Genomic DNA, 18,570 nt, shown 5'->3' with positions numbered 1-18,570 from the left:
ACTTCAACGTTGGCAAGCATCGGACGAACGCCATAGAGTGAAAGCCACATATTGTCAGCAATGAACGACCAAACAGTGTCAAAAACTGCTACAAAGGCTGTTTTAAACTTTATCAAAAGCACTGGACTAGATACTAGACTCTATGCTAAGTGGCTACTGTACATACGTGCCACCTCTTCTAATCCTCATCATTATCCTTCATCCCTCTTTCCTTCCTCGTTTCTTTATCCCCTGTGTAGAGTAGCAGGCTAGAGCGAACTAGCTCAGGCCGACCTCTCTGCTTTCTAATAAATTCTCACTCACCCTCATTTCGTATAATAGCACAAGGTAAGTTGACAGGATTCGTACAGGTCCTTGAAGTCCTTGAAAATCCTTGAATTTCAAAAATGTATTTTCAAGGCCCTTGAAAATAAGCCCAGGAATTTTTCGCCACCCTCGAAATTTCGAAAGTCCTTGAATTTCCTGAGCATTGCACTTTCATATCGACATCGCGACCTTCTAAATATGGTACATCGGCATGTGAACCTGTCAAACTCCTCACGTCTGAAGTATTAATGTGGCGTGGTTGCACATGATCCCATTTTGCAAAAGTGCATGTGAAAAAAAAAAGTTTGTTTCTGGCGAGGGCGAAGCAGTGACTGTGATAGCAAGAAATTAGAATGTCACACCAAGAAGAGCAAGGAACGCCGTACATGCGACGCGCAGCTCACACGCGGACGCACGAAAAGAAAATGCACAGGACCTGTGCTGATGAACCACTATCATAGCGCGACACTGGAAGCATGTTGCTCAAACAAACCATGAACGGTCCTAGAAAAGAACACTTTGTATCCACAGGATAAGTGTAAATTAACCACTGTTCCAGTTGTTACTTCCAAGTTCTTGAGTAACGTGCTGCGAGTGTCAACTGTGCACAAGCTGACACTCTTTTATGATATGGTGCCATTAAATTTCAAGGCTATAGCAAGCACCGTGTGTGTTTAAAAATATATTTTGTCACTTTCCAAGTGTACATAAATGCTCATTCTCCTAATTGAGACCTATCACGAGCGCGTACGTCCAACACTGACCTAGCTCTACAGGAAGGGCAACAAAAGTTCTAGTGATGTGATACCAGATTTGTAGTCAGCTAAGCGACCTCCAGAGTTCCGCCCCGTACATACCGGCAAAGCATCACGGCTGCTGCAGGTAGCGGCGAGTTTGTTTTGCAAGTGCTTGTGTGGAACGTGTGTGTGAGAGCTGACAATACTCAGCATGACGCACGCAAAGCTTTGTGATCACGTGACTTAGTCAGCTACACTGCTATGCACCTGCACAACTCAGTCCCCACAAACAGGAACTGAAAATTGTCCATATCAAAAAGGCGACAAAGTATATAGCGAAAATAAATGAATCCTGGGGCGTGTATTGTGCTTATCGGAGCTATAATTAAAGCTCGCAGAAAAGAACGCGCAAGCTACAAATATTGTGGCTCGACTATTTTAAGGCCTGAAAACACATGCGTTGAAGCCCATCAGCGCCTAACTTTCGACATGACATCATGCGCTGTCCCATGAAGAGAGCGCGAGAAATTATAAAGACTATTTTCTTTTTCCATAAATGCGACGTCCATATATTGTGAGTGTAATAAAAGTGGTCATTTTTTTGAAAATTTTAGAGTGAAAAATTCAAACTTAGCATGCTGGTTTGAGTCCTTGAAAAACTTGCAACAGGTCCTAGAAAGTCCTTGAATATCCTTGAATTTTCACTTTGCAAGCCTGTACAAACCCTGGTTGAAGAAAGCGAAACACTTTTCTGTTGTTTTACGGCAATGCAGCATTGTTGAAAAACGCGGATATTGCGTTTAACGAGCACCACGAAACAATCTTGGTCTACTTGGAGCACACTGAAACTATCCTCCTCTTCAGTTTATTTCCTCGCTATGATTTCGTTTTTGGGCACGGCAAGAATCCAGCTGGAGCCATATGCGCATGCGTACTCGTTTTATACCTTTTGCTTAATAATAAATAACACCACCAACCATTTGCAAGATCAAGTGCAAGGAATGCACCAATTACAGACGCGGATGGCAGAGAAAAAGAGGAGTAATTGAGAGAGTGAGGAGGACGGCTTGAGAACAATGACTGACGCTTCCTTGGAAACTTGTTTCATCTAGGGACCTTACACAATTAAGACCACCGCGACGGGGCCTGCTCTCCTTGCCTAATTCAGTAATCATGAGTTGCGATTCGTCCCCTGAGATACTCAGCAATGCAATGTCATCCGCGAAGCGCAGGTTACTAAGGTACTCTTAATTACCTCTTATCCCTAACCCTTTCCATTTTAGGCCTCTGAAAACCTCCTGTAGGTATTGGGGAGATTGTATCCTCGTGTCTTACACTCTTCTTGATTGGTATTCTTTCGCTTTCTTTTAGAAGCACTATGGTGGCAGTTGATCCTCTGTAGATTTGTTCCAGGGCGTTTATACATGCTTTGTCGACGCCTTGATTCTGCAGTGTCAGCATGACTGCCAATATATCTACTGAATCAAATGCCTTCTCATAATCTATGAAAGCTATGTATAAGGGTTGGCTGTATTCTGAGCATTTCTATATTGCCCAATCGATAGTATGAATGTGGTCGATTGTTGAGTAGCCTGTTCGAAACCCTGCTTGTTCTTTTGGTTGATTGAATTCTAATGTCTGAATCTTGTTAGCAATTACCTTTGTAAATAGCTTGTATACGACAGAGAGAAAGCTTATCGGCCTGTAATTCTTTAATTCCTTGTCATCTCCTTCTTTATGTATGAGGATGATGTTAGCAGTCTTCCAAGATTACGGTACCCTTCCCGTCGGGAGACACTTCGTAAACAGGGTGGCTAGTTTTTCTAACACAATCTTTCCTCTGTTTTTCAGCAGATCTGACATTATATCTGATCCCTGCCGGCAGCTTTGCCTGTCTGCATTCCCTCCAAGGCTTTTCTCACTTCTGTCACTACTGGTTCGACGTCCTCTGGGTTACTGCTAGTTCTTACATTATGGTTGTAGTTGTCCCGGCTAATGTACAGATCTCTCTAAAACTTCTCTGCTATTTTAACTATCTAATCCATATTGGTAGTTACTTTCTTTGCCTCAAGTGTTGGCAAAGCCACCTTGTTTGTGTTCTTGTGTTTGTTATGTTCTTAGTATTGTGTAATACTGTGTAAGGTTGTTTAGCATGCATTTGATCACAATTGATGTTATATTATTTTGGATGACGATATCGTCGCCCTAAATGTAGTTAAATAAATGTGTGTTGTTTTGGTTCGTTCCGACCGCGTCTGCTATGTCAGTTCACTCCAAGAGCGTGGCGTTCTCCATTTCAAGACCCCACAGTGTATGCGTGTGTGTGCCAAGGCATATCCACGAAGTGAAATGAGGAGCAGGCGCTGACTCCGATCCGAAATATATTAAAAATACATATAAGAAGGAGTTTGGCGCGAGACGAAAAACTGACAGGCAAAATGACCTCTGTTACATTGGTTCACAGCACGGTTAGGAGTTTACCCGAAGCCAAGATGTTTCATTACCATAAACGATTTTTCGGGTTCCTGGTTGTTCCCGTCTTGTTGAACATCTATAGAGACCATGATAGCCGCAGTTAATAGGCGAACAAGAACAAGCTTTTCTAATTGGTTGGAACGTTAAAACCCACTCATTACGCTATTCTCATTCTGCGACGAGTGATTGTTCTTTCGCTGTTTTAAAACACTTAATAAGTCGTATTAACGCGATTGCTTTACTGACATCAAGCCTGCCTAAAGCAAGTTTGCCAACAAGTCCCAAGCACCGGAGTGGCTCAGTGGCAGAATACTGGGCTGGCATGCAGCCTACCCGGGTTCGAGCCCCACTGTGTCATTGGTGCTGTTTTTTTTTTTTTTTTAATTTCGCGCGATGTAGTTACGGACACCAGCGGCGGACAACTGCGCGTGACCAGGGTTGTGATCGCATAAAAGCTTTCCTTGTGAAAGTGTGACATACGTAATGTTGGTTATGCTGTTCCTTTCATTCGCTAGCATTTATATGAAGAAAGTGACCAGCCATACGTTTTTTTTCACAACACCATTGTGCATGCGCCCTTACTTTAGCGGCATCGTCACAAAACACTTTCTGATCTTGGAGGTCTTCATTCTAGCAATATAACTTGTCTCGGCTCTTACCAAAACGACAGAAGGCATCAGGAAAATAGAAAACACGAATTCAAAAGTGATACAATAACACAACGACTACACTATACTACGAAATATAATGGGTTGTGCGAGTGAAGCTTCACATGGACTCGATTCACATATGCGCTCGATCGTCATGACATCAGTTGCGATCTTCGCAGTGTTTTCTTTAGAAAGTATAGGATGTGTGTCACTGTACTCTAAACACTCAAGCTGTGCTTTATTGATAAGCAGCAAATACAGAACACTACAGTGAATATAGTATGAAATGGGAAATCATCCGACAGAAATCAGACCCGGTTGCATTTCTTTGCCGAGCATAGCAACACATTTTCTTAATATTTCACAGGGATTCTTGTAACAACCTGAAAAGAAAAAACAAGAGGCATGTTACACACAAAAAACATAGCTGATACCTCTGTCAAAGAAAACGCGCCTTCACGCAAGTAGCTGAGCGTTTATTATGCACTGTCTCACCACAAGGGCGATGGAATGAATGCTACAGCAACAAGTTGTAATGTCACGCGAAGAACGGCAAACAGCTACACACATGTAACACTGCGCTCATATCAGAGGGCGCACGGAAAAAACACGCACAGGATGAGTGCAAACAAACAACTGTCACAGCTCTACACTTCAAGCGCACTGCTCAAACACAAAGGAGGATGCACGAAACAAACGACAAGCACATATACAAGACGAATGAAAACTAATGAATGTTGCAGTAGTAACTTCTTCATGTGAGCAGCTCGCTGCTTTCGAAAAGTGGGCGCTGCAGCGAGCGAAACGACCATGTTTGAACTTGCAGTGAGAGCACCAGACGTACCAACCACTGCCACCATGAGATAAACATGTGCGCATCACGAGGGACGGCGATCTTTAAATCGCGCCCTTCTACGCTCTTCTAGAGCCGTGTATAAGGCTCTACCCACGTCGAGCCTGACGCGTCATCTTGAGCTCGAAGAACAGTCTACAGAGGATGGTGTGTAAAAACATCACGATGTATCCACAGAGTGAATAATGAAGAGGGGGGCGAAGCTTCGGAGGGCTTTATTGGTAAACTGAGAATTCCCCGTCCTTCCATCCACCATCCGTACGCACCTGCTGAGTGAGTAGGTCACGTACCAAGTGAGACAAGCATGTACAGACCCACAGCTTTAGAAGCTTCGCCCCCCCCCCCCCCCAAATAACTTCATTGTGATATAGTATTGATATAGTATTGATATAGTAGTGTGATATAGTAACTTCATTGTGTTTTCATTGTGATATAGTATCTTATCTTATCTGGATAAGGGGTGACAGGTGCGACTCCCAGCGCTCGAATTTCTTCTAGTGTTTTTGTAGTCATGTGTTCGTGCATATTTTACAGCATCATATCCATGACAAAAATACGTCAGTTTAGCCGTTGTGGACACTGGCATAAAACACCAAAACACCTTCATATTAAAATAATGATTGCTATGTGGGGTTTAATATCCCAAAACCACCATATGATTATGAGAGACGCCGTGATGGAGGGCTCCGGAAATTTCGACCACCTGGGGTTCTTCAACGTGCACCCAAATCTGAGCACACGGGCCTACAACATTTCTGCCTCCATTGGAAATGCAGACGCCGCAGCCGGGATTTGATCCCGTGCCCTGCGGATCAGCAGCTGTGTACCTTAGCCACTAGACCACCACGGCGGGGCTTCATATTAAAATAAGCGCACAGCTTGCACCAGTGCCGCGAGGCAGGAACCAACAGCGTAGTAGTGTTCAGCCTAGCCAAGTTTTTCTTGCAGTAATACCAGACTTTTGCTATAAAAGCTATGTTTTCACTAGTTGTACAAAGAATAGACTTGGCTGCTCTCCGATCTCGATCGGTACCCCACACTGTGCACATGTCACGTGGTTATGGAGGGAACATGTCACACACTTAGCTATTACATGGTACTCTGCGATTTCAGCCACATGATATACAGTTACGTAGTTTTTGGCGGGAACATGTCACGTCATATCATATCATTTTTCATGAAACCACAGTGACAACACCGCGACCATGTCATTTAAACCATGATATAGTACATGACATGCCTGTTACTATGTTAATTTTACGACTTGTCATTTAGGCTAATGGTGCACTGGTGAAGCACCATACCAATTAGGCCATATATCAAATTAACGAAATAGTCATAATCGCAACATGGCCAGTTTGTGTAAATCATGCCGTCGATATCATTATTTCGACAGCACTGCATGCCATTCATGTTTGTCATAGACTCATTTCTTGTCATACCAATCTTATTATAAATCAAGCTAAAGAAACGGCCGTGAGGACACTAAGACAATAGTAAATAAGCCTGGCAGATCTCACGTACCTTGGAAATCTACGTTATGCGAAGCATGCGCGGGAGAGGTGGTCGTGTTGTAATTTTTTATTGAGCGACACGTTATGGAAGAACGCTAAGTATATGTACAAATGTTGCACGGACAGACATATGTTGAAGAGTTGTAGATGCTTATATAAAGTTGTTTGCACTTGCACAACAATGCAAACAGGAACATTAGTATTAGCAACACCAGAAGCGCTAAGCTGATAGGAAGTGCTGGTGCTCGCGAGGATGGCAGCCTTGGACACTGCTACATAGGTCAACTTCAACGCATGGCACCTAATTGCAATTGACGTTAACCAAACTTGGGTGGCTGTATCATATGAGTACATATGTAATATTTATAATATTGGATATGCCCGCAGTGCATTCACAATTGATGTTTCACGAACATCACGGTCTATTAGAAAAGTAGTTCCTAGAACAGGCGTGGCTTTGTGGTAGAATTGGGATGCCGAATGCTAGGGTTCAATTCCTGCCAGAACTGACATTTATTTTTTACATTCGTTGGGTAAGCGCTGCTGATGTCAGGTTTGTTGTAATGCTCACGCATTAAAATTGTCCACCTCTGTTCTCGTCATTTCTGGGTAGATACTAGGTGTCAATCAACTATAGTACATACCTGCATTCCAGTGGCACAAACAGTGGGTATGTGCTACTGTTTCTCGGAGTGTTTGACAATGTACGCTACGGGATTGTGACATTATTGATGTCTTGACAAGCGCGTCATATTCGCGAAACCGTCTTACTTTCCCAGACTAATTTTGATTCAAGCCAAGTTAAAGGGGTGATCACGAGAGCAGCCAGACGTAAGCGGCTAGATAGATAGATTTAGTTAAACACCTTTATAAGAGGCATGCTCCGGGCACCAATTCTTGTCTATTATATCAGGTGTTTCTTATAAGCAGGATGCCTTGTAAGCATTTTCTTTTGAGCCCGTATTTTACTATAATTATACTGGTGTCTCTTATATCAGTGTTTCTTATAATGTGGTACGACTGTAGATAGATACGTAGGTAGATGCCATAAGTGTTTACAGCACGAAAAGAAATGCTTTGCATTTCAAATGCCGCATATATGTTGTTACGACCAATCACTTAAGTTAGCTACAAACTCACCCCAGACAGAGCGCACCAGTTGTGTGCTTAGGGCTCTCTCTCAGTGGACTTCACAGATTCTCTCGTCTTGTGCACACAAATGTGGCTCAGTGCTCCCGTGATGGACACTTGAAATGATGCCGTGCAGGTCGGAAGGCTGCGCGCCTTCACAGGCTGGTCGAAAGGCTGTGCGCCTTCACAGGTGCGCAGCCTTGGCGCACACAAGTCAGACGCCTTGCGATCAGCTACCATGATTTCTTATAGATGCGAAGCAGCTCTTTGTTTAACATTGTAACTCTTTGTGTAACTCACATGTGTAACGCCGTACGTATGTGCATCAGTACGAACGCGCCGCAATGCATGCCCATAGCGGCAGGTGTTAGAGAGGTGCTAAGTACGTCATGTCACAGCTGCATGTTGAGGTTACGCTTCCCTCGCAGGTGCGCGCTGACGTCTCTATTCCTCACTTGCAGCCCGCTCGCCGCAGCCACGCCATGCCCCGCTTGTGTTACATGCATGCAGGCAACACGACGAACAAGAAAAAGCAGTGCGAACAGCTGCTTGCAGATTGACCGGAAGTCATAGGCTCTTGCTCGACAACATATTTGCATACCTGCCAACTTGGCAACATAGAATTTCGTAAAACCCCCTACCGGGGCAGGGGAGGGTTGCCAATTTTTAAAAAAATTGTAGGTGTGATCGATTTGCCTTTGGCGACAAGCATAATCATGTTTTGCCACCATAGGTCATATCGACGAGCTAATTTATTTTCCCCCGTTTTTGCCACTAAAAGAAAAAAAGGGAAAAAATCGCAAAAAAACAAGGGGGAGAGGGGGGCCCAGATGCAAGCACAAACATCAGTGTTGCGGTCGAATAATGGTTTGCAGTGGCCAAACACAGGAGGTTAGGGTTTCCCACTAAGGTGAGAGTCTCAAAGGAGAGCACAAATGCTTTTAAAGTTTCGCGTCATCCAAACAACTATAGCCAAAAAATCAATTCCGTCAAAACAACTTGCATATGTCTTCACACGTGAACGGGCAGGATCGGCGCAGCTGGCTGTCGAGAAAGCGGGGGTCAAAGCTTTGGCTTTTCTCGCTACTTGATTCTTAGGACAGGAATGCCAAAACACTTCTAGCCTTTTTTACGTCTTTACTGCCTTTAATCTACCGCTGCGTCAGCCACATTTTCTCGGAGCTCATAGATGGCTATCGTATCGCTGTGACGTTTGCGGCAAACGGTAGTTTGGTTTTCTATCCAAGTGCTTTGAAAACTAATTCGTTTTATGCTATCTATGATTGCGACTGCTGCGGTTTCAACCAACAGAGTTTGCGGAAAGCAGCGCTGCTTTGACCAGTCGAGTGTTGGCCGCGCACACACTTTCGGAGTTATGTCAGTAACGGCTTCGTTATGCATGATCATGTCTAACTACCGCAGTTTCGTTCACAGCAGTTGTGGCAATGGTCGCACACGTATTTTTGAATTTCGAGCACGCTGCTCTCAATCGGTCTTTGTTCGAGGGTTTCGATTATTGGCCCAATGGACACGAGAATTTGGCTGGAGAATTTCACGAATTCTTATCTGGCGCAGTTTCGCATCACTGAGACTACTGTACGTTTAGATGAACGCCTTTCACATCACATTCGTTTATAACAAAATGCGGTGGGCTCTCCAAAAGCCTGGAATAGACTGACCTGCACTTTTGTCAATGTGGCCACATTCTCACACTATTTTAGATTTCCGGGAGTTTCTGCGGCAACCGTACAAATGAAAGAAACGGTGGAAATCCGAGAGTCTCCCGGACAATGCGGGAGACTTGGCAGGCGTGTGATGATAACACCAATACATTGTGTTCTCCCCTGGTGGCGCCGTTTTTGTGGCCTCCCCGACTAGCTACGGCAATGCACTATAGCCAATCGCGGAGGTCATGCCATTTTACAAACTTTTTTTTATTTATCGGAAATGAAACATTCTTTGTAAAATTTCAGGTAAGATTCGTAAAATTGTAAGTGCCGTCGAAATTCGTATATTTTACGGGAAAATCGGAAGAGTTAGCAGGTATGTATTTGGCACATTTGGCTCGGTGCACCAAAAATGTGGCACGGCGCCTCACGCGGAAGACCGAAAGGTCCCGAAAGGAGGAGGGATTGTTTCTTGGAATTTGTGGCGCACCGGCGGCTTGTAGCGCTGCCACATGCAGAATCGTTGATTGCGACGGCATTTTGCACACGACGCACGTTTACTTGAAATGCTTTAGAAAATATTAGAAGTGGTTTACGGGCCTTTTAATCCACTGCAAAATATTATCCTCGTAAGTACCTCGAGCCAAGATCTTAAGCGCTACGTTAACGTTGAAGCTATTGCGATGGCAGGAAAAGACCATAATGTCAGAGCATATGTGGCTGCTCCACATGCCACCTGCAAGAGAGCCATCCATGGGATCCTGCTTAGCGACTGTTTAGGAGTTATTGACCGACAAATTGTTAACACAAGAAATCCACTGGCTCTCAGAGCAAAGAGAATCAAGAATACTGGCATGATTATAGTGCTGTTCGACAGATACCAGGTTCCCCATTATGTTTCTATGGCGGCACCCTTATCAAGTGCACTTAATACAGGAAGCAAGTCAATGTTTGCTATGCCTGCGGCCCACTCGGACATCGCTCTAAAACATTGCCCGGCACATCTGCCCGACGCCCGAAGCTCCAGTCAGCAAGGATTGCAGACAGGCTATCCAGCAAGAAGAGGATCATGTTTGTGAAATGATATGTAGTTTGTGTGGCGGAAAAAGACCTCACTGCATCCAGGGAACGCAAGCGCCAATATCAGACACCTATGTCATCAGGTGCAGGCAAAGCCTGAGGACCCGCTCCACTCAGGAGAAAGCCCCATCTTGTGATGTCGACAGCTTCCTCGAGCTCGTCGGGTGTCATCAACAGGGCCAACCCGAGCAATCCGAACCTGGAGACGGATTCAAATCATGAGAGAGATCCAGAATCAGAGGCAGCAGCAAGAGTTGTTCCACCTCCAGAGTGCGTGAAGGGTCCAGTTCGAGATCGAGGGCCCGCTCCATGTCCAGGGCAAGGTATGGATCAAAGGCCAGCCCGTTCCAGCTCCCGGGCCAATTTCGAATCCAGTTCCAGGCCTGGCCAAGGAAGGAGTGACGCAGCCGTCACCAGACCGTACCCCTCTCATAGAGTAGACGACGGACCTACCCGGGGACTCCAGCTATCTACGGCAGTCCACGTCACCGAGAACCAGGACAGGAGCAAGTCAAATTTAAACTGGGCCAGCAGGGCTCGTATCAATGACCACGAGTAACCCATGCAATGCGACTCGCCCCTAGAGCATGCTATGGATGCGGAGGTACCGCTCTTGAGAAAGGGAAATGCAGAGCTTAAGAATACAGTTAGCAAGATGGCCACCAAATTAGTGGAGATTAAAAGATTGCTGAGCGCAATGCACAGCAATGCTCAGTGCGAAAGACCCTTTAAGCTGGTGCTGGCCCCTTTTGCAGATGGGTTTATGGCAACCAATGCAGGGCAGTAGTGAGTAAGCTAACACAGAATCTCAGGTCAAGGATACCGAAGAATACTGAGTGCGAAACCCCCTGATACACTGCTGCGGCCCCTGTTGGAGATGGGCCCATGGCAATCAACGCAGGGCGGTGTGAATAAGCTAACACGGAATCTCAGGTCGAGAATATCTAAGAAATGCTGGTTACAATTACAGAAAACATTAAGATAGAGGCAGGGAGTGGAGCTAGCCTCACGGCAGATGCAGGTTTCCACTCAGTGATCCAGTCGAGAGACTAAGGGCAAACAACGAGCGCACAGTTGCGCTAGAAAATCGCGCTCAACTGCCGCCGCAAGGAGCATCGCCTGGCACATGAAAAGGACCATGCCCGCACACGTCGATAGACCAGGAGTCCAACGTCGATAGACCAGGAGTCCATTACAAAGAGGGACAGATTCTTCGAGCCCTACTGACCTCCCAGGGAGGAGATGAAAACGGAATTCACAATGAACAACGATAAATGCCCTATCTTTATTTGGCAGTGGAATTGCAGGGGGTACGCTGGTAAAAGAGCACTCCTGCAGCAGTATTTTAGAACAATAACGGAGAAACCTCGAGTTATAGCACTTCAAGAGACTTTAGCCTCTGCCGAGTCCCTTTCTGATTACCAGGCAGTCCCTGGCCAGTCAGGAGAATGAGGTGTCTGCACATTAAGTAAAAGGCTGACACACATCACCCACAACCTGAAGCTGGCGAGCTGAAATGTCGAACATGTAATAATGGAGATCCTGCTTAACGCACCGCGGAGAAATCAGTGCAAAAACAGTGTCTTCATTTTGAACGTCTTTAGTAACCCCAAGCACAGGTGCCAGCAATTCAAGACGTTGATCGAGAGGTTTGTGGAAGTAGCTGATTCTCGGCTTCCCCACATAGTCGGTACTTCAATGCACCACATGGCTTATAAGGATACGTGTATGAGACGAGAAAGAGTCGAGCTGTCTGGCAGAACTGAACTAGACCTTACCTTAATCACTGACAAATATTTTCCTACTCGGAGAGGTGATTCTGCGATGAGAGACACGACCTAGACCTCACTTTCGTCAAGAATGTTGAAAAGCCTACACGAACCAACACCGCCATGGACTTTGGCAGTGACCACTACAATGGTGATGTCGCAGAGTCGGACAGCTCGCGGTGGTTGACTAAGATCTTTTTCTCGACATTTGCAGTACAAGGGCCAGTGTTCCTGACAATTTCGAGGAATGATGCAAGGGCTTCGGCCAACATATAGTCAGATTTAAATGTGGAGAAGATGGCCAGCAGGCACGCCCACCTTCTGGAAGCCAAGGCAGCTATATTCCGTCAATGAAAGGGGCAGAGACAAAATCGTAAGCAGCGGCAAAAAATATCAAAGTTGAAAAAGACACACTGTGCAAACAGCAGTGGGAACGAGCTCTGCGAGTCCGTCGATGGCTAAATTAGAAACGGTAAGTCCTGGTATTTTCTGAAACACCTCTTGGACAAGCACAGCCAGGGTGTCTACCAATTTGACATTTCTAAACTACCCGACTTTTTCAGGTTTCTCGTGATGATTAAAAGCAAATTCCATGACCCCCACATCTAGATGGAAAACTCAATGCACTGTAAACTAACTCACGAGTGGTAAAAAAGAAAAAAAAAACAGGAGCCCCATATAAGTAAACATATTTACCAGACGCACTCAGAATGTTCTGAGCACATGTGGTAAATGTGAAAGACATGTATATCTGGCCAAAATAAAACCCCTGAGCTAGGCAGTAAGCAAGTCGGCTGTTTGATGTTTGGGAGAACCAGGAAGCAAGCACACAAGTTAGAAGTAACAGCAGATGCAAGTTTGAAGGGGCCTGTGACGATCCGACATCGCAGTCAAAGCTGCTAGGAAACGTAGAAGTGATGCTATCTCGTGGCATCCGTGTAAAATGAGAACATAGAAACCTGGCCGGTTGTGCCACAGGAGTATAATCTATTTTACTATAATGGGTGTAGCCCATGCCACTTAGAATGTGGATCAGATTAGATCTGATTCGACCTAATTGCTGTATTTCCTACCAATTTGCATCGCCACCTGATTTGCACACGTCTAAAATATACTTTTCAGCAAGAAAAAGAATAACTACTACTCGCGTATTCTGTGTACCTTGCATTGACATCAAGTAACGACAACGTTGCAAGAACAGAGCCGTACTGCAAAGTTTCCTTTCTTTTTTTTTTCTTTTTCCGACGAGCACATGCATTCTTGTATTTTGTGCCTCTGAGCTCTAATACTTGAACTGCAACGAAAGCTGGGGACAACGTCTGAAGTGCCAACGTTTGAATAAGTGATGGAAAGAAGGAATCTGTCAAGGTGCAACAGCTTTCTTGATTCCAGAGATGAATCACGGATGTGGGCACGTTAGCTTGATTTACGTACTCTGCTGTGGACATGACGCTGAAAAATAATTCCAGATTTATAAACAATCTCACAAAAATAAAACAAAAAATTTAGCTGACGTTACCCAAGAGCTACTCTTGAAACACGAGCTACCCCCAATGAGTGTGTAGCTGAGTACGTTTTTTGTTGCATGATAAATATAATAATGATAATAATAATATCATTATTAATAAAAACATGAGTAGCAAGGCAAGCTTCTGCTGATGGCTGTTCTAGCCTAGACAAACCAGACGGCCTACAAGCCAAGCCGAAATCGTGGAGTAGACAAACATGCATAAATTTACAGACTTGAGTAAAGTTGTGGTTCGAAAGTCAGATATGCCATGTAATATGTAGAAGAAACATATGAAAATAGTGGATGTACCAAAATTGAAGCTAAGGAATGCTTTAGCCAGTGTGAAGGACAAGTTGCCGAGCAGAAATTTCCTTAATCTTGTTTATGCAATGGGCTGTCACAATTGTGATAACCAGCACATCGGCGAAACTAGTGATTTAAAAAAAAAAAGAGTTAAACAACACAAATATGAGGCAACAAAACGACGCATGGCTCTTACTTCGCTCATATAAACAGTTTGATCTGACCATTCAATCTCCTGCCTTCAGCCACGTCGCGACCTCGTGACATCTGGTGGAGGTGCTGAGTTAAAAGGCATCGGGACAATGCCTTTTTCAGAAGAGGAGCAATGCCGCGTTCCTTCTTGAAGTTTTCTTATCACCCCGTTACGCTGTACGCGATTCTCAGCGCAAACCGCGCATACAGTGTTCGAGAAGCTTCAGGACTGCAGTAGATCATTTTGTTGAGATTACGCCCACTTCTTGAGCATTTCAGATTATTCTAGAATCAACGTCGCCGCTAGCGATAACGCTAGAATGTTCGATGGCGAGTGTAGAAATGCCGACACGCTTCGTCACTTGATCGATGGCTGACGCTGCAGTCGCCGCTATCAGTGCAAGTGTGCTAGTGTAACCTGCCTTTCCGTTTACCGTGCACAGGTTCGCCCAAATAAACAGTTTGATCTGACCATCCAGTCTCCTGCCTTCAGCCATGTCATGAGACCCCGTGACAGTATTTATTGAAGAAGGAGAAGCGTTGCTTTCAACCAGTGGTGGGACCCTGTTGGGTTGTGCGCCACTACCGGTTAAAGGTACTGTTGCTTCCATCGCATCTACTCGAGTCAAGCAAAGCGTCAGGTTAAGCGAAAGCCAAGTAAAGACGCCCTTGACTGAATTCCGAACACTCGATCTAGTGCCTACATATACGGGATGGTCAGTGAACGTTTGTGCAGAGCGAGCAGTCGGTTTTTACTAGCAGACGCTGCCTGCGTCGGCTTTGCAAGGCGAGAGTGGGGGGAGCGACAGTTGGTACGAGACGTGAGCATGCGCAGTAGGGGTGTAGACACCACTGCCGACGCCTGATTGCCGAGTAGGTGCGACTATAAAATGCTCCGCATTTAAAAGAAGCTTGCACCATGCCTGCACCTGAATTCCAGATACAGACCACTTTACATACGCTGAACAGGAATTATGGGACGCTTCTGACAATGTACTTTCGCTGCTTACGTCGTGTATTTAGGCGTACTTAAGTACACTGTGCCTTTTTTATGGCTTTTGTTGTGCACAAGGCTCCCTCCCATATCGGGTACTAAAACATCAGTAAGCTTTGTGTTTTATGGGTTGGTGTATCCTTTTGCGTTTACACTCAGAAGCAAGAGTGATGCACTGTCTTTTTTTTTTTCTCACACCTTCTAAACTGCTGTCTGACTTTCATGACCTGGCTAGGCTTTTCAGAAATTCCCCGACTTTTCCAAAAGGGTTCAAATTTCCCCACTTTTCCGTGTTTTTCTGGTTGGTAGACAACCTGACATCACTAAGGCCAACCAGTACCAGCGCGATCCATCGTTTTAACAGCACTGGAGGGGTACCAGGTGCAGATGAGAACGGTGCCGGAGGTGCGACTGACATTATTTAAGAATATTTGCCAGTAACGCACACATGAAACTGCAGTCAAGGCGCAAATAAATGTAAACTCAAGTATTTCCTGATCGCCATTTTGATGTATCGCAATCATATAGCTATGATAACACCCCGCTGTTGAACCGAGGCTTGCGCACTGCGTTCGACGGGAGCTCCCGAACACACGACCCCATCAGTCTGGCGCCAATAAAGAAAGAGCGCGAGACCCACCATTGTTTTATTCTTAATTTTCCAAATACACAATGTTGTTTGACTAATGGCCTGTTTTTTACCATCCTTTGATATATTTAACAGACGTTTTGTTAATCAGCGCCAGATGACCTCACGTTACATCTTCAGACTGAGGAGGCCTCAACTCAGTCTTCAAGATGCGCTTACTGCATCAGCACTTCGGCAGGCGCCATGGACGAGGAATCAAAGACATGGGACTTCATTTTGATCGACCTCGTCATTGCAATTCAAAACAGAGAAACACAATGCAGAATAGTGACAATGCCTGTTTACTAGCTTCTATTTCGGCTTCGTTGTTCTCTTTTCCTTCGCCATGCTCGCACAAGTGCAGCAGTAGTGACACATTTCACTTATCACTAAACACTATACAGCTCTTTTACACTCACCGTTTTTATTTCCGTATACTCCATGATGCCATCTTCGCCCCTGCAGATAAAAGAACACAGGAACTAAAGATTTGCCAACCGATATCTGGAATATGCCTCTTGTCATTAAACTGGGAACGCAAAGTACATTTATATACAAAATAGCGGGCAATATGCAAGATTCTAAAACACATTTTCAATGCTTGCCGCACTTTTGAAATTTATTTCCATATTCGTAGTCATTCGCACAAGTTGAACCTCTCGTACCACAAAATATTAGAAGACCCTGTTACGTTTGGCTCAGCAGTTTGTCTCAGCAGATGCCATTGTGCGTAAGCCAGTCTGCTAAAACGCTTTCAACCCCATCGGCACACCAGAAGCGAAAAGCACGACGCTGTCCTACAGGTGGGCCAGACAGTTTGCTGTGGCCAGGTTACGAGAAACTCTGCAAAAGCTTTGCGCATAACCCTTCATGGAGTGGGGTCGAACAGTGCGAGATGGCGCCACTATTGCAGTTCTCTTGAAGTCAACCTCTCCACACAGCCATTGTCGCCTACGTGAGGTCGCCACGAAGGACCAACAGTCCGGAAGCCAGGGAAGGCATCGCAGTAGCAGTTCTCGGGGATCGAGCACCTGGACTGCCATGTTCGAGAAACTTTTGGAAGGCTGTAGCTGAACGCAGCCATGGATTGCTACTGACGTTCGTGTCAGCGGCCATCCTCTCCTCAGAGGAGCTTGACTTTTCCTCTCCACCGGACTCTGCCTCCTCGCCCTTCGATGTCTATGAGGCATAGGCCAAACGCTTCATTGTGTGATGTGCTCATGCTACCATTGGGCATTTTCGCCCGTTTTTCACATCAGCCGAGTGGTTCAATATCTGCACCCTCTTTGCTGGGTGGATCACTGAGAATTCACTTCATTTGATTCGTGGCAACAGTGGTCACCGCCTTCTTCGGACTGTCGAGTAAGGAATCAATGGGCTTTAAAAGCCAAATATTTTGTACATAGCACTGAATCTACTGCAAAATCTTCGCTGAATCTCTGTACAGTTCCATCTTTCTCATCACGTAAATAAACCTTCATTTTATCACTAATAACGCGTCTCCTCACTGACAAAGATCGGCTGTGTGGACGATGGCGGAAAGCCCGCTACCGTAACGATACCCGCCGTACCTGCCATCATCGACCTCAAGCCCTTAACAACCCCTGACCTCAAACTTAGAAACTCCAGATGCTTGTGTTGTTTGATAGTCTTGTATGTGAGGCCACTTCTGACTGATTACGAGTAACCAACAATGCCTTTGGGATATATTAATTTGGTTTTAAAGTTAGCGTGAGTGCTCGTCTGAGCTTCAAGCACCTCGCAACATCGCAACTGGTTGACATAGACAGAGGTTCCTTGAGACGCTCCACATAAAAGTGAGTACGGCCGACATCGCAGAAAATTCATGGTGTGCATGCGAAACCACCGCTGGCATCCGAAAAGGCCTTTTGAAGGTAACACGACACGGTCATCTAATTATTTATGGTTTTCAGTGAGAACTAAAAGTAGAGGGTCCATTAGGACTTTACAAATCAGAGAAGTAGGGAGCAAAGAAATGTTTCAGTGCACAACAATCCGTGGAATTCCCCGGTTCTAAACTCCGGCCAAGGCAGGCGACCGCCATTCTGCCATGGTGCGGTTGACGCCATGTGCGAGAAATGAGGAACGTAGAGGGTCCATTAGGACTTTACAAATCAGAGAAGTAGGGGGCAAAGAAATGTTTTAGTGCACAACAATCCGTGAAAGTCCCCGGTTCTCAACTCCGGCCAAGGCAGGCGACAGCCATTCTGCCATGGTGCGGTTGACACCATGTGCAAGAAATGAGGAGCGTATTCGTCGTACTGTATTCGACGAAAATTTCAGCCACTGCAAATGGCTCAATTTCATTGCAATGCTGAGGAATTAAAGCTAGAGTATCTCAATTTCAGGTCGCTCTTATGTCACGGTAGATGCTTGATTTGAGAGATAGCTGCTTAATTGTTATGCCACGGCTCGCGAGTGCCCCAGTGTTGCCAGACTCCAAGGCCACTCGCGTGTTTGCAGGAATATACGATTATAGATGAAGCGATCGACCGAATGCACTAAAGTATCGCCAGCTTAGTTGGAATGCACTAAAATAAACAAACAAAAAGAAAGAACAGAAGTCAGTTGCGAAAGTTATCTGATACCAATAAAACACCTGCAGAGCATTGCCTATCTCGTTAGCTCATTAACGCAAACAAACCTGATGTTAAACTTACATTTCACGGCCTATTCCAGACATCTTGTAGCCTCCAAAAGGAGTGTGAGGTCCAATTTCGAAGTAAGTGTTGATCCTGCA

At 45.2% G+C, this 18,570-nt stretch overlaps 1 protein-coding gene across 4 annotated transcripts in view; it reads right to left on the bottom strand.

Moving 5' to 3' along the window:
- Nucleotides 1-4,376: 4,376 nt before the first annotated feature.
- The window catches only part of LOC119163944 (aldehyde dehydrogenase, mitochondrial), a 153,139-nt gene continuing 138,945 nt past the window's right edge, over nucleotides 4,377-18,570 (bottom strand). For all 4 annotated transcript variants that reach the window (XM_075870767.1, XM_037416031.2, XM_075870766.1 and 1 more), the window contains 3 exons: nucleotides 18,491-18,565; nucleotides 16,229-16,268; nucleotides 4,377-4,551 (listed from right to left, as the gene is read on the bottom strand). In XM_075870767.1, the coding sequence (XP_075726882.1) occupies nucleotides 4,522-4,551; nucleotides 16,229-16,268; nucleotides 18,491-18,565 (145 nt within the window). In that variant the 3' untranslated portion in view covers nucleotides 4,377-4,521. The remainder of the gene's footprint in view (nucleotides 4,552-16,228; nucleotides 16,269-18,490; nucleotides 18,566-18,570) is intronic.

This window comes from Rhipicephalus microplus, chromosome 8 (assembly GCF_043290135.1).
Source record: "Rhipicephalus microplus isolate Deutch F79 chromosome 8, USDA_Rmic, whole genome shotgun sequence".
NCBI lineage: Eukaryota > Metazoa > Arthropoda > Arachnida > Ixodida > Ixodidae > Rhipicephalus > Rhipicephalus microplus.
The sequence above is the reverse complement of the archived record's forward strand: the minus strand, read 5'-3'. Positions and strand labels throughout refer to the sequence as shown.